Here is a 15,359-nt window from a genome sequence, read left to right on the forward strand (position 1 = left end):
ATCACAATGGATCAACATGCTGGTTTTCAATAACTTAAAAGCATAATAGAACAATATAAAAAAGATACAATCAAAAGCAAAATACAAATCCACAACACTCAACAATCAACCAACATAATCAGTATAAACTGCTAACAACAAGGTTGAAATTTGAAATTTCTAGTTTAGCTAGCTGCAAAAGCCCTCATAGAAAGCACAGTCTAACAACATCTAAATGCCAACAGAGGGAACATGAGCTGACTCTCCTTAGGAAGGGAGTTTCATAATCTCCATGCCACCTTTCCAGAAGATCCTACCTTTGTACTCATTCTATTTCAAACAGCATGGAAACCCAAGGCAGAAATATGTGGGTAGGCTTATATGGGAGGACTTGGCCCTTAAAGTATCCTGGTTCCAGAACATTTAAGACTTTAAGGCTGCAATCCTATATGCACTTACCTGGCAGTAAGTGCCATTGAACTGAGCAGACATACCTAGAATTACACTATAGCAGTCAAAACCAGATTTTTTGAGTTGGGCTTGGAAACTAGATGACAGTGGAGGTCTTGCAAAATCTGAATGATATACTCCAAGCAACCTGTCCCATTAACAAACTGGCAGCTGTATTCTGAGCCAGTTGTAGTTATAGTTTCTGAAATGCTCTTTAAAGATAATCCCATGCAGAGTGCCTTACAGCAGTCTAATGTGGATGTTACTAGAACGTGAGTAATGTCCAGGGTCCTTCTTGTCTAGGAAAGGGTGAAGGTGGCATACCAATCTAAGCCAATAAAAAGTATTCCTGGATATTCAGGAGCAGTGCTGGATTCAGGAGGATACCCAAGCTGCAACCCTGGGCCTTAAGGCAGGGGGCAAGTGCATCCAACACAGTTGTTGCCAACCTGTGCAACCATTAGTAGAGTGATAGGCAACAGATGAATGACTGTAGCATAATGGTCCCCAAACTGGGAGATATAAGCAAGTCACGGGGCAGATGCAAACTCCTTCTCCCCATCTCCAGTTTTATGGAAGATTTTATTGAGCCATAGGACAGACCTGCCTAAATAAGAGTAATGCAAGAGATGCACTTCTGATGTCTTGTGTTTAGTTAGTTACAATTGAGAAGAAAACAAATGGTTACCATGGTGGTGGTAGTGGGGGCACCATAGATCAAAATAAACAATCATTCTTACTGGATAAACAATGTGAAGACCCAAGACAATATGATCACATTTGTATTCTGCTCTCATTTCAAGGAGCTCAGGGTGGCACATGGGGTGTCCCACATCTCAACAGCCCTGTGAGGTAGATTAGTCTAAGAGAAAATAACTTGCCCAGGGCCAACCTGTGAGCATAATGGCTGAGCAAGGATTTTAACCCAGGACCAAATCCAATACTCTATGCTAGAGTGATCAGATTCAAAGCTTCACTTGCTGAAGTGTTCTTCTAAACAACAATTAAAGGTACAGGAACTTTATCTTCCTCTGCTTCTAATAACCACCCTATTCTATACCATGTGCTCTGCTGAAACGTATCTTAAACTTTCTTATTTCCTCCTCAGAATTAAAGCTTTTATCTTGATGAGATTTCTTTTCTTTTTTCTCTGTTCAGCTATAAGCATTCTCAGCCTCTATCTTTTTCTCTTTTTTGTTGCTTTCTGAGTACTAAGTTGAATCTTTTTTAATGCTGATCTATGATCCATCATGCATTTATTTGACAGAAACTTTACGTCTTTTCATCATTTTATCTTCTGCCTCGGACCACAGAATTGTCCCCCTGAGCTTCAGTCTCCTCACAGTAGTATTTCACCATGTAGTAGCATCTTTTTAAATCTGGAGTTTGTCATAAACATCAATCATTTCATTTCCTCTTATATCTTTATCCAAACAAAATTGAATGTATGTCATAATGACTGCTGTTGGACTTAAATCTTGAGTATGGCAGTTTAAATCATCTCCAAGTATGTCTAAATAAAGCAGGGCTGGAGGGGGAATTGGATGACCACTTGCATTGGAATAACAGCAGAGATTTTCAGTTGACATCTGCCTTGAACTGGACTCCTTATTGTGTAAAGCATATGTATAAAAGCATCTGTCTTTCAAAATTTAAAACAAAATCTTTAAATATGTAGTAAAAATCTGAAAGTATTGTGATGGTAGCACATCACTGAACTTCACATAAATAAAGCTGCATTCTTTTTATGAAAAGGTTCTATTGTGGTGGTGGTGGTGGTGATGATGATGATTGTGTTTATCTTTATGTAGGGCTAACCTTTGAACTTTCAGAGAAGAGTATGAATGTTTCCGAGACCTGGCTGTTCAGTCGTTCCTCGCTAGCATCTCAGGTTCATGCTGCTGCTGTTAATGGTCATAAGAGTGCTCTTCTAAAGCAAATAGCAGGTAAAATGTTCCCTTTGTATAGGTTTCCAACATTGGCTTTTATATTTGCTCTCATATCTAACTGCCTTTCTTTAACTTTTGATGCGTGAAAACAAACGTAATAATAGTGAACATAGGATAGCTTTTATTATGTATTGTCCTAGGTACATTATTTTTTAAAAAATACAAGTCATGTACAGCTTTTCCCATCACTGTATCTCCAACTTAGGGAAAAGCTGGACTATTGAATTCTGGCATGTCATGCCTTTATTAAAGATACAGAGCCTTTGCCATGGAAAAGGTGGTAATATTATAGAGAAATTTAATCTTCTATGAATTCTGCCATTAGACTAGCTTGTCTGTACTATGGCAATATGCAATCAAGGATTCATATATTATGGATTGTGTGTATGGGGAGGTTGATCAGTTGTACTTGACTCCTTTGACTTTAAAACTGCCCACAATTTGCATAAACTAGGTGGGATTAAAAAAGCTAAAATAAATCCTGCAGTCACATTGTTACAGAAGTCCCTTTAAAAACTGTCTATTACCAAATAGGGCCAAGTGCAAGAACCTGACATATACCAGTAGCTAGCTGGGAGGAAGGACATGACACAGACTATGATATAACCTGACAACCATTTTGTGAACATATACCAAGGTCCTTTGCAGCTTTCCCATCACACCTGTTGATACTCTCCCTATTATATAGAAGGCAACAGAACCTGTGTTTGGGACAAAAAGTGACAACCCCAAGCTTCTTAGATGATGGTTTGTGTGTTTGTCACATGTACACCTGTTGGCCAGTTGATAACTGCTACACTATAGTACAATGGTAATATAGTAATCATATCTTAATAGAGTTCAGGAAGTTACCAACTTAGATAATCATCTTGGAAAACAAGTATTTCAAAAGAAGTTATGTTCTGCAATAGAATGGGAATAGGAGCCTGTAGGACATAATGGGCACACCATGATAGTGACTGGGAAGCAAACAGAATAAGTAGAAACATAAAGAACATTCTGTATTGGTGGCACAGATAAAAAAAAGAGGAAGCCTTGGAATATGACTATCCTGTGCAAACTGAAGCCTGTTTGGAGAGTGGAGGGAGGGCTCCATTGTTCAAGTTGGGATTACTTTATACAAAGTAATAATTGATTCAGTGTAATTGGTACATTACATTTATAGGGATTAATTTTAATTTTTATTCAGCGGACTGAATTAAAGGTACACGTTCCTTTTTAAAGGCTATTTTCACTTGGGTATATTACAGTAATAGGGAATGAAAAGGAAAGTATTAGAAATGTTAAAACAACAAAGAATCTTGTAACACCTTAAAGACTAACAAATATATTTATTTCATGGACGTTGTCCACGTCATTAAAAAAGAATCTGTGTTGAGTTTGGAGTAATAATTTAAATAAATGTGAATGATCATTTAAAAGGCAAATGATGAATCAACTAATGTGCATTAATTGGTGGACAGCCCTTAGAATTATTCTAAGCTCCAGACTAAGGACCTTGTAAAAGATGTCTTCATGGTATGGCACAACCAATTGGGGTTTCCAGATCTGGAACATACGTACTTTTCATTCTTCCACTAAATACTATATAATCCTCTGCAGCACATGAACATCATGGTTACAGTCTCATCACAAAGCAGGGAAGCAATGGCAATATTCAAAAATGTAAGAAAATTTAACTGGTATTTGAAGAAAGCTGTAAATAAATAAAAACTTAACAATATTTTCAGCTTGACCAGAACTTTCAATTACTCTCTAGATTAGATCCAGATTTTGTTATACTTAGAGTAGACCCACTGAAGTCAATAGTAATGACTAACTCAAGTCTTAAATTAAGTCCCACTGATTTCAGTGGGCTACTCTAAGTTTGACGAAGCCTGTGCTGCTTGCTTTTTGTGACCTTGCTAGTGACTGCCCTTCCACTGATGCGAAAATGGAACTTTGGAAGGACCATGACTCATTAACTGGCTTTAAAATGAATGAATGAATGAATGAATAAATAAATAAATAAATAGGTGCCTCAAAATTGCACAATTGGGGTCATTATTATTATTATTATTATTATTATTATTATTATTATTTGTTGGTCTTAAGTGCTTTCCAATATGAGTAGTCTTGCCTGGTCAATTTCCTTGTATGCTTCAGCTGTCAAAGGGAACAGTCAAGTAGGGTAGGTAACATACAAGAAAACTGACAATACAAGGTTGCGTATCAGCTAATTTGGGCACAGTTGCAAATGACCGGAGGAGAAAAAATAATAACAGAAAGGAGGGACCCAGTAGCGTAATTCAGAAGTGCCAAAAATGGTGGGGTGAGAGGAGTAAGTGCACCAAAAACGGGGAGGACAACATCTACCCCTTGACAATGTGATTCTCATGCTTCTAGGTGTTGGACTGACCCTTCCCAGTGTCCTCCACCTTTCAACACTTCCCTGATTCTCCAGCTACTCCAGAAAGGGGAGATATTAACTTTCACTCCTTTTCACTGCTCCTTTTCCGAGCAGTTACTGCTGCGGTTATTGTGGTTCCCTGTTGGTTTATCCCCCCGGTCCCCGAGAAGGCAGTTGCGTGAGACGGAGTGAATGGGGCCCCATTGGGGGTGGGGTGGAAGTCCGAAAAGGATCTATGAAGAGGTGGGGGAGTTAATATCTTCCCTTGTGAAAGACTGACAATAATAATAATAAGAAATTATGACCCTAATCGTGCATTTTTGAGGCACCAATTTTCTTTTTTTTTAACTGGGGAATGAAAAGGGGTAGTGATTGGAGTGGGGATGAGGAGACAAGACGCTTTTAGCCACAAAGTCCCTTGTGATACATGCCAGAGCCGGGAAGGAGGACTGAGCGGGAAGGAGTAGGAGAACAAGCCACAGCAACCCCAATTGTCTGTCGGGTGTGTCATGGGTTGTTCTGCAAACAAATACCTGCCATGGCTTATTTTCAGGGTGGTTTAATGTGACATGTGAACCTACCCAATTAGTTGTTTAAGATCAAATACCTGCCGTGGCTTATTTTCAGGGTGGTTTAATGTGACATGTGAACCTACCCAATTAGTTGCTTAAGATCACCCAGTGAACTCTTGGTTAAGCTGTGATTGAAAAGCCATAACAGTCATTATGCTACACATTTAAGCACCCTGTCCACATTGGTCATGAATCACTTCATACATTTGAACCCTGCGAAGACAGTACTTACAATGGCCATGCTGCCTTGGAATTATGGGAATTGTAGTCCAACACATCTGGAAGGCACCAGGTTGGGGAAGAGTGGTGTATATGGTACTTTGAAACAAACAAACAAACAAACAATGACTTGGATCCTAAGTTACTCTGCTGTATACAAAATGGGGCGGGGGTGCTCAAACCCAACTGCAGCCCCCTGCACAATATCCCTCAGCATTTTCAGAGGTTGTAGGGGCTGCAGAGGGAAATACAAGGTGAGGAATCCCATGAACTGTGTTCCCTTCACAGGAGGAAAGTTAGGACCCAAGTAAGGGCCAATTTATGCATTCAGTAGAATCAACTGGTAAGGATTTTTTTTAAACTGCCTGCTTCAGGTGGGGGATTTAAAAAACAGCATCTCCCAGCACATTCAAGGACTAAAATGTCAGAGGAAAGGGTTCCTTCTAGCCTTCTCACGATCATGTTATTTTTTAGAATATATTCAGGAAGGTAGAGTCTCTAAAAAAGCTTTATATTGCTGAATATTCAGACTTGCTCTAATTGGTTCCACCTATCCTTCATAATTTAAATACCTAGTGTAAAGTTCCTTGGTTTATGTTTTTAATGTTACAGCAATACTGAAATGTGCCAATGTCAGTTATCAACTTCAGTCTTGTACTTCAACACAGGGGTGGGCAGCGTCAGGCAGTCCAAGAGCCAATTCTCACTCACCTGGACCTGCCACAGCCCACAATTTTGGCAGCAAACTTCAACATTTTCATCCTTAAAAAAATAGGGGTGGGAGGCACACTGGGGGGCAACAGGGGCTGCATGCAGCCTTCAGGCCCTATGTGGCCCACCCCTGCTTTAACTGCAGTTCAGTGGGTGGACATAAGCAGATGTTAATTCTTCATGCCCTGAAAAGCTGTAGTTGCTGATTTTTGCGCAGGATAATCCAAGATTGGGGTTCCAGTTTGTCTTTTTTAATCTGCTGGCAAGTCTAGCAATATAAGAGATGAAATTGTTTAATCTTCTTATGAAGAGCTTGTGTGCTGTTTTCTCAGTTACACAGAAAATGTCCACAGGTAATTAAGCTCCCATAAATCCAGTATTACTATTCACTTTCCTGTTGTTATAGGCAATCCTGATCTGAAAGACAAAGAAGACCAGTTTGGGAGAACTCCACTTATGTACTGCGTGTTGGCTGATAGGCTAGACTGTGCTGAGGCTTTGTTGAAGACAGGAACAGATGTTAATAAAGCTGATCATAGCCAGAGGACAGCTCTCCATCTTGCTGCACAAAAGGTAACTAAATGATGCTCAAACGTTGGATATATGGACCAGAGTTCAAAGAACTGTGTAGCTAGTTCTGTGTGCCAAGAGGATTTCACATGCATTTGTCAAACAGTATCCTTCCTTTCCCCCATACCATGCCGCTTTTGGAACTAGGTAGTATTTAAGAAAACCAGTTTGGGATATTGCCAGGGTAGTCTGCTGTTCAAAGTTAAAAGTATAATATTTCACCAGTGCTTGGATAGATAAGGTAACTCTCTGGAACAGGTTTGGGGGGTGGGGTGCAGGGGGAGAGAGAATCACCAAAACTCACCCTCCTCCTCATTCCACTGATAGATCATAGAATCATAGAATAGTAGGGTTGGAAGGGGCCTACAAGGCCATCGAGTCCAACCCCCTGCTCAATGCAGGAATCCAAGTCAGAGCATCCCTGACAGATGGCTGTCCAGCCTTGTCTTGAACGCTTCCAGTGTGGGAGAGCCCACCACCTCCCTAGGTAATTGGTTCCATTGTCATATTGCTCTAACAGTCAGGAAGTTTTTCCTGATGTTCAGCTGGAATCTGGCTTCCTGTAACCTGAGCCCATTATTCCGTGTCCTGCACTCTGGGATGATCAAGAAGAGATCCTGGCCTTCCTCTCTGTGACAACCTTTCAAGTACTTGAAGAGAGCTATCATATCTCCCCTCAGTCTTCCCTTCTCAAGGCTAAACATGCCCAGTTCTTTCAGTCTCTCTTCATAGGGCTTTGTTTCCAGTCCCCTGATCATCTTTGTTGCCCTCCTCTGAACCCTCTCCAGTTTGTCTGCATCCTTCTTAAAGTGTGGTGCCCAGAACTGGACACAGTACTCCAGATGAGGCCTAACCAGTGCTGAGTAGAGGGGAGCTAGTACTTCCCGGGATTTGGAAGCTATGCTTCTATTAATGCAGCCCAAAAGAGCATTTGCCTTTTTTGCAGCCACATCACATTGTTGGCTCATATTCAGCTTGTGTTCGACAACAATTCCAAGATCCTTCTCACTTGTAGTGTTGTTGAGCCATGTATCCCCCATCTTGTAACTGCATTTGGTTTCTTTTTCCTAGGTGCAGAACTTGGCATTGATCCCTATTAAATGTCATTCTGTTGTTTTCTGCCCAGCGCTCCAGTCTATCCAGATCACTTTGAATTTTGTTTCTGTCTTCCAAAGTATTAGCTATCCCTCCCAATTTTGTGTCATCTGCAAATTTGATCAGCATTCCCTGCACCTCCTCCTCCAAGTCATTAATAAAAATGTTGAAGAGCACTGGGCCCAGGACCGAGCCCTGTGGTACCCCGCTCATTACCTCTCCCCAGTTTGAGAAGGTCCCATTGATAAGCACTCTTTGAGTCCGATTCTGTAGCCAACTGTGGATCCACCGGATCGTTGTTTCATCTAGCCCACTTTGAGCTAGTTTGCTCATCAGGATATCATGGGGCACTTTGTCGAAAGCTTTGCTGAAGTCGAGGTATATGATGTCTACGGCATTCCCACGGTCTACAAGGGAGGTTACTTGATCAAAAAATGAGATCAGATTCATCTGGCAGGACTTGTTTTTGATAAATCCATGTTGGCTTCAAGTGATCACGGCATTGTTGTCAAGGTGCTTCCAGATGGATTGCTTTAACTGCTCCAGAATTTTTCAGGGATTGATTTCAGACTGGCTGGTCTGTAGTTCCCAGGTTCCTCCTTTTTACCCTTTTTGAAGATAGGGACAAAATTAGCCCTCCTCTAGTCATCTGGCACTTCCCCTGTCCTCCATGATTTCTCAAAGAGAATAGACAGTGGCATTGAGAGTTCTTCTGCCAGTTCCTTTATGACTCTAGGATGCAGTTCATCTGGCCCTGGAGATTTGAACTCATTCAAAGTAATTAGGTGTTCCTTGACCATATGCCTATCGATCTCAAGCTGCAATCCTGCCCCTTCAGCCTGTACTTCGCCTTTGCCAGGAGGGTCATAGACCCTCTCTCAGGAGAAGACTGAGTCAAAGTAGGAATTGAGCACCTCTGCCTTTTCTTTGTCATCTGTTATTGTTTTGCCATCCTTATTTAATAGCTGAACCACCATTTCTTTCCTCTGTCTTTTACTATGCATGTAGCTGAAGAAAGCCTTTTTGTTGATTTTATTATCCCTCGCTAACCTCAGCTCGTTCTCAGCTTTAGCCTTCCTGACACCATCCCTGCAATTCTGTGCTACCTGCCTGTACTCTTCTTTTGTTACTTGGCCTTCTTTCCACTTCCTATATGTGTCCTTTTTTGTTTTCAGGTCATCTCTAAGCTTTTTGTGAAGCCACATTGGCTTCTTCTGTTGTCTTCCACCTTTTCTTCTTGTTGGAATTGTTTGTAATTGTGCCTTGAGAATTTCCTTTTTTAAAAGCTCCCACCCATCTTGGACTCCTTTTCTCGTTAGTGTCGCTTGCCATGGGACCTTACTGATCATTGTTCTGAGTTTATTAAAATCAGCTTTCCTAAAATCCAGGGTACGCGTTTCACTACACTCAGCTTTTGCTTCCCTTAGAACCAAGAACTCAAGTACAACATGGTCGCTTTCCTCCAGAGTTCCTGTAACTGCTACTGTATCCAATAAGTCATCACTGTTGGTTAGGATCAAGTCAAGGATAGCCGATCCTCTAGTTCCTTCCTCTACTTTCTGTAGGAGGAAGTTATCCGTCACACAAGTCAGGAATTTCCTGGAGGGGCCATGTTTTGCAGAATTTGTCTCCCAACAAATATTGGGGAAATTGAAGTCCCCCATTACTACTACATCATGCTTCCTTAAAATATTGGCTATTTGCTTTTCAAAAGTTTCATCCTCGTCTTTTCCTTGATTGGGTGGCCGGTAGTAGACTCCGACCACCAGGTTCCTTTTATTCTTTGCTCCATTTATTTTGATCCAGATGCTATCGATGGGGCTACCAAGTTCATCCTCCTGTATTTCTGTGCAGAGATATGTATTTTTCACATACAGTGCAACCCCACCTCCCTTTCTGTTCCTCCTGTTCTTTTTAACAAATTATATCCTTCAATTGCTGTATTCCAGTCATGAGAGTCATCCCACCAAGTCTCAGTTATACCTATCAAGTCATAATTTCCCTCCTGTATTAAGAGTTGAAGTTCGTTCTGTTTGTTCCCCATACTCTGGGCATTAGTATATAGACATCGAAGACCATGTGCTTCATAGTCTGGCTTTCTTCCTACATGTGTCTGAAGACTATTATTGGGCGCTATCAGAGCTGTTCTCTCTGTTGCACTGCATGCGCCTACGTCCATTGTTACCCCCAACATTACATTTCCCTTCCCCATAGGATTCAGTTTAAAGCCCTCCTGATGAAGTTCTTCATGCTGTGGCCAAACACATTCTTCCCATCCTTTGTGAGGTGCAACCCGTCCCTTGCCAGCAGCCCATCTTCCAGGAAGTATAGGCCGTGGTCCCAGAATCCAGATCCCTCTCGTCGGCACCACCTTCGTAGCCAGTCATTCACCCGGAGTATACTTCGTTCCCTTTCTATCCCTCTTCTATCCCTTTTTCTGTCCCTCTTCTAAGATGCTTCCATCAGTGGAGGGACACTAGTTGGATACCACCCATCCAAAGTTGCTCTTTGGATTCAGGTTCATCGTTATGTTCAGCTAACAATGTCACTAGTAGTGAAATGAGATCTTACATTTAAGTAGGGATGTATGAGAAATTAGTTTCAGTGCATTTTTGATCAGGAGTTACCCAGTTCTTACCTTCCAGACTGAGCACAGACTTGGATGCAATCCATGGTCAAAGTCCATAAATTTCTGAGCTTGCAGTGCGATTTGTAGCCCCCCAAAATGCTTTTTGACAGCATGCATACATTGAAAAATGTGAATGAAAAATGCGCAGAAATACACTTTAATCAATGGAAGAAGAATGTGTGTGTTTCAAAGATGCACATGATTGATGCGTACATTGATGCGTACAATACACATGAAAATATGTTCAGATTTTTATGCAAAACAAAAAAAACACGCTTGCGATCTGATGTGGACTAAATTCAGAACAAGCTTCGAGGTAGAATTTGGAGAACTTTGGTGAGCTTTAGCTTTGCTTATTTGCACATCCCTGTGTTTTAAGTAAATTTTATCCAGAATGACAAAGGAATCTACTACTTACTAAAAGTGTACATAATGCTAAAAATAATCACTGTTTATTTTTAAGGCATGGGTGCACATTCGCATCACTGAAGGCAAATAAAAAATGTAATTCAAAACTATGGGTAAAATCTGAGGTTGTCTGTCCACCAACAGAATGGACACAGCTAGCATAGCAGATTCCACTTCAACCTTGCAGCCCCCCACAGCTGCGAAATTTTCCCCAGAGGGTTGGAGGACCTACCTGGAACAGATTTGGGGGGACAGGGGTAAAGGAGGGAGCAGAGGAAGGGGAAGTCCCATTGTGCCAGTGGAAGTTGCCCTATTGTAAATGCTCCAAGAATAAGGTCATTTGTAGAATGGCTCCAGAATGGACCCAAAGTCCATGGATAATTCCTTAGAAAAGTCAAAAACTTCTGTTTAATGTTTACCTAGATTTTTTTTTCAACGTGGTTTAAATTTGCCAGTTTCAATTTTGAAAAGATTGCGTTACCAAAAAAAATGTTCCTTCATTAGGCATGGAAACATATTATATAAAATATTTACACTCACAAAAATGGTGTCCTTGGAATTTAAGCTTCGCTTGTAGTACAGTGAAGTAGTACACTTCGTAGTGTAGTACACTTCAGTGCTTTCAGAGGCTGGGAATTATCCTGCTGGTCAAAGGTAACTTACAGCAAAGTCCCGGAGTTTCTACTGTGAGCTGTGTGGATCTGATAAAACTGAGATGCAAGGGATGAAGCTTTGGGAGGGCAATGTGTAGAATCTGAATGAGAGTAAAAGTATACTGAGAAATATGTCATGCTTGTACTCTGCTACAGATCTGTCCGAATTAATGACACTTCAGGAAGAATACTTTTTGGTAAATAAAGTATACAAATATTTTCCTTACTTACAAAGTATTTCCAAAAAGACATTATCCAGTCTATTTATTATTTATTATTATTATTATTATTTATTAAATTTATTAATCGCCCATCTGGCTGGTCACCCAGCCACTCTGGGCGATGTACAGCGTACAATAAAACAGTTTAAAACAATAAAATTCTACAATAAAAACATTTTCTAAAATACCCTAACCCACCCCAAATGCCTGCCTGAACAACCACGTTTTTGATGCATGACAGAAGCTCATTAAAGAGGGGGCATGGCGGAGATCCCTAGGGAGGGAGTTCCACAGAGTGGGGGCCACCACAGAAAAGGCCCTCTCCCTCGTCCCCACCAGTCAGGCAGTCCTGGCTTATAGGACAGAGAGAAGGCCATTCGAGGCTGATCTTGTTAAGCGGCCTCTTTGGTGCTGCTGGAGGCGCTCCTTAAGATAAGCTGGGCCAGAACCATATAGGATTTTAAAGGTCAAAACCAACACCTTGAATTTGGCCCGGAAAACAACTGGTAACCAGTGCAACTCCTTCAGCACTGGAGTGATGTGAACTCACCGGCGGCTGCCTTTAATCAGGCAAGCCGCCGTGTTCTGTACCAGCTGCAGCTTCCGAACGGTCTTCAAGGGTAACCCCATGTAGAGCGCATTACAGTAGTCTAAACGAGAGGAGACCAGGGCATGTACTACCGATGGGAGAAGATGGTTGGGAAAGAAGGCGTGTAGCCGCCGTATCAGATGGAGTTGATACAGCGCTGTCCAGCTCACAGCTGACACCTGAGCCTCCATGGACAGCTGGGAGTCCAAAATGACCCCCAGGCTGCGGACCTGGTCTTTCAAGGGTAGCCGTACCCCATTCAACACCAGGTCAACATCCCCTAGCCTCCTCTTGTCTCCCACCAAAAGTACCTCGGTCTTGTCAGGGTTCAGCTTCAGCTTACTCCTCCCCATCCAGCCACTCACCGTCTCCAGACATTTGGACAGGGATTCTACGGCCAACCTTGGTGAAGATTTGAACGAGAGGTAGAGCTGCGTGTCATCCGCATATTGATGACACCGCACCCCAAACCTCCTGTTGATAGCCCCCAGCGGCTTCACATAGATATTAAATAGCATCGGGGAGAGGATGGAACCCTGTGGCACCCCACAAGTGAGTGGCCACAGGTCCGAAACCTCCTCTCCCAGTGCTACCCTCTGGTACCTGCAAGAGAGGAAGGACCAGAACAACCGCAATACGGTGTCTCCAATGCCCAACCCCTCCAGGCGGTCCAGGAGGATACCGTGGTCAATGGTATCAAAAGCCGCTAAGAGGTCGAGGAGAACAAGGAAGGAGCATTCACCCCTACCCAGAACCCTCCTCATATCATCTACTAAGGCGACCAAGGCCGTTTCTGTCCCATGCCCAAGCCTGAAGCCCGACTGAAATGGGCCTAGATAATCAGTTTCTTCCAAGTGTGCCTTCAACTGCATCGCCACCACCCGCTCAATCACCTTGCCCAAAAATGGCAGTTTTGAGACTGGGCGAAAGTTGTTCAGAACTTGAGGATCCAAGGAGGGCTTCTTTAAGAGCGGTCTTATCACTGCCTCCTTGAGGGCTGATGGCATCACTCCCTCCTCAAGGGAGGCGTTCACCACCGCCCTGATCCCCTCACCTATCTGTTTGTCTATCAGCAAATGCCAGACAGTCGGCAAATGCCCACTTCAACTGCATGTTAGCTTTTGTGCAATAGTTTCCCAGTTAAAGAATGTGGGCATGATACTAAAATGAGTATATAAAAATACATAGCATCAGAAGCATAGCATACATTCACAAAACTTAGTAAATTCCCAAAGCAGCCCCCCCCCCAACACAATTTCCCAAGAGACAGAACAAAACATACAAAAAAGACAGTGAGCTTAGAAAGTTTAAAAAAGCAAGGAGTGGAGTTTTCCTTGATGCTTACCAGTGCTGTTCTGGTGAAAGAACCTACCTGCTATCTGAATCTCCTCTATGTTTATATGACTTTCCCTCATGAGCTTGCAGGAAATGTCTAACTTTAAAAGGGTCTCTGATCAGCACTCAGTGACTGGGTTTGGATGACATGCCATGGCTCGTTGTGGGTTATTTTACCAATGACGAGCCACAGTTCCCATAGGTGTCAGGTTGCATGTGCAACCCACTTGGAAGTTGACATGTCACGTGAACCTGGTGAGCATTAAAGAACTCTCACACAACTCTAAAATAGTTCACCAGATTCACATGACATGACAAGCCCTAAGCAGGGATTGCATATTGAACATGGCAGTCACATGAGGCGGTTAAGTAACCCATGGTGGGCTAATGTGTCATGCAAACAGCCTCTTAAAGACTGGACTGTTTAAATTTCCAGAAGTCAAAGTCATGACCTAGGAATAATATTTATTTTCGTCGCTTTGAAATTCGTATCTCTGCCTTAGTTATAATATTTACTATTATGAGCTTTATAATGAACACTTTCTTGTTTCTTTAAATTACTGTTATCTAACTAGCATCCTTCACTGACTTCCTTCTTGTCTGAGCCATTGTTATTTCTCTTGAGTTCAGGTGGGTAAAATCTAATCTTGGTTGTCACTGGCTTACAAACACTGAGATGACAGAAAATAACTTTGTATTTAAGGAACTTTGTATTTGAAAAAGCCTAGCCAACTACAGAACATCTTTGCTAGTCATTTCTCCAGGTTCCAGGCAGCTTGGGTCTATCACTTTTGACCAAAACATGCACAAACACTGTTCTCAGCAACTAAAAAATGGAACCTCCCTTGTTTCCAGTACCCACAGTTACATGGATTATGCGTGTACCCTATTAACACAAGGGGAGTTGGATGGAATGTTTCTTCATATCCTTTCCCTGATAGAAGTTCCAGTTTGCCCATTCAATAAAGATTAGAGCATGATCTGAAATGTTTTTGGTTTCAGTTTAAGCAGTGATTGTTCAGTATCTGTGGTTTCTTTCCTCGGGGTTCAAGCGATGCCAAATATCCACCAACTTCCCAACCTTGGGGGGGGAAAGTTTGTTTCTGAATGATATTTGTAGTATTTCTTATGGTGGGCCTGTTATTTACAAGTTGAGTAATCGTGTTGAACTCACCTGCTAGAATCAGTTTTCCCTCTAAATGTATGCACTTCATTTACCAGTTTTATGTAGACATTTGAGAGTTCTTTGCTTGGAGCATAAATCAAGTTCTTAATGGATATCTTAGAATTAAGACATCCTTTAACCAACACAAACTTGACCTTATTATCTACCATGTGTTCCTTACATTCCCACATAGTTTTGTCCATTATAATTGCTACTTCTTTGTTTTGTTACAAGTGCATCAGTATAATTGCCCTTTACCTAATTTATTTATATATTGACTGTGCTATTGTATTATATGTGCTTGTAGGCAGATTAGATCTGCTTTCTGCTTTTTCAATCAAACCGATAGTTTTTTTGTATTTTAAAGTGTGATTGAAAACATTCACCGTATATGAAATGCATTTAATTTGGACATTTAGTCCAAC

At 41.7% G+C, this 15,359-nt stretch overlaps 1 protein-coding gene across 1 annotated transcript in view; it reads left to right on the top strand.

Moving 5' to 3' along the window:
- Positions 1-15,359, top strand: part of INVS (inversin) — a 140,408-nt gene that overhangs the window by 6,123 nt on the left and 118,926 nt on the right. Inside the window, exons 2-3 of the mRNA XM_084857631.1 lie at positions 2,241-2,375; positions 6,676-6,842. Of these exons, the coding sequence (XP_084713757.1) occupies positions 2,270-2,375; positions 6,676-6,842 (273 nt within the window). The 5' untranslated portion in view covers positions 2,241-2,269. The remainder of the gene's footprint in view (positions 1-2,240; positions 2,376-6,675; positions 6,843-15,359) is intronic.

The sequence above is a fragment of the Heloderma suspectum genome, chromosome 5 (assembly GCF_057233095.1).
Source record: "Heloderma suspectum isolate Gila_16-S chromosome 5, 16-S_ref, whole genome shotgun sequence".
NCBI lineage: Eukaryota > Metazoa > Chordata > Lepidosauria > Squamata > Helodermatidae > Heloderma > Heloderma suspectum.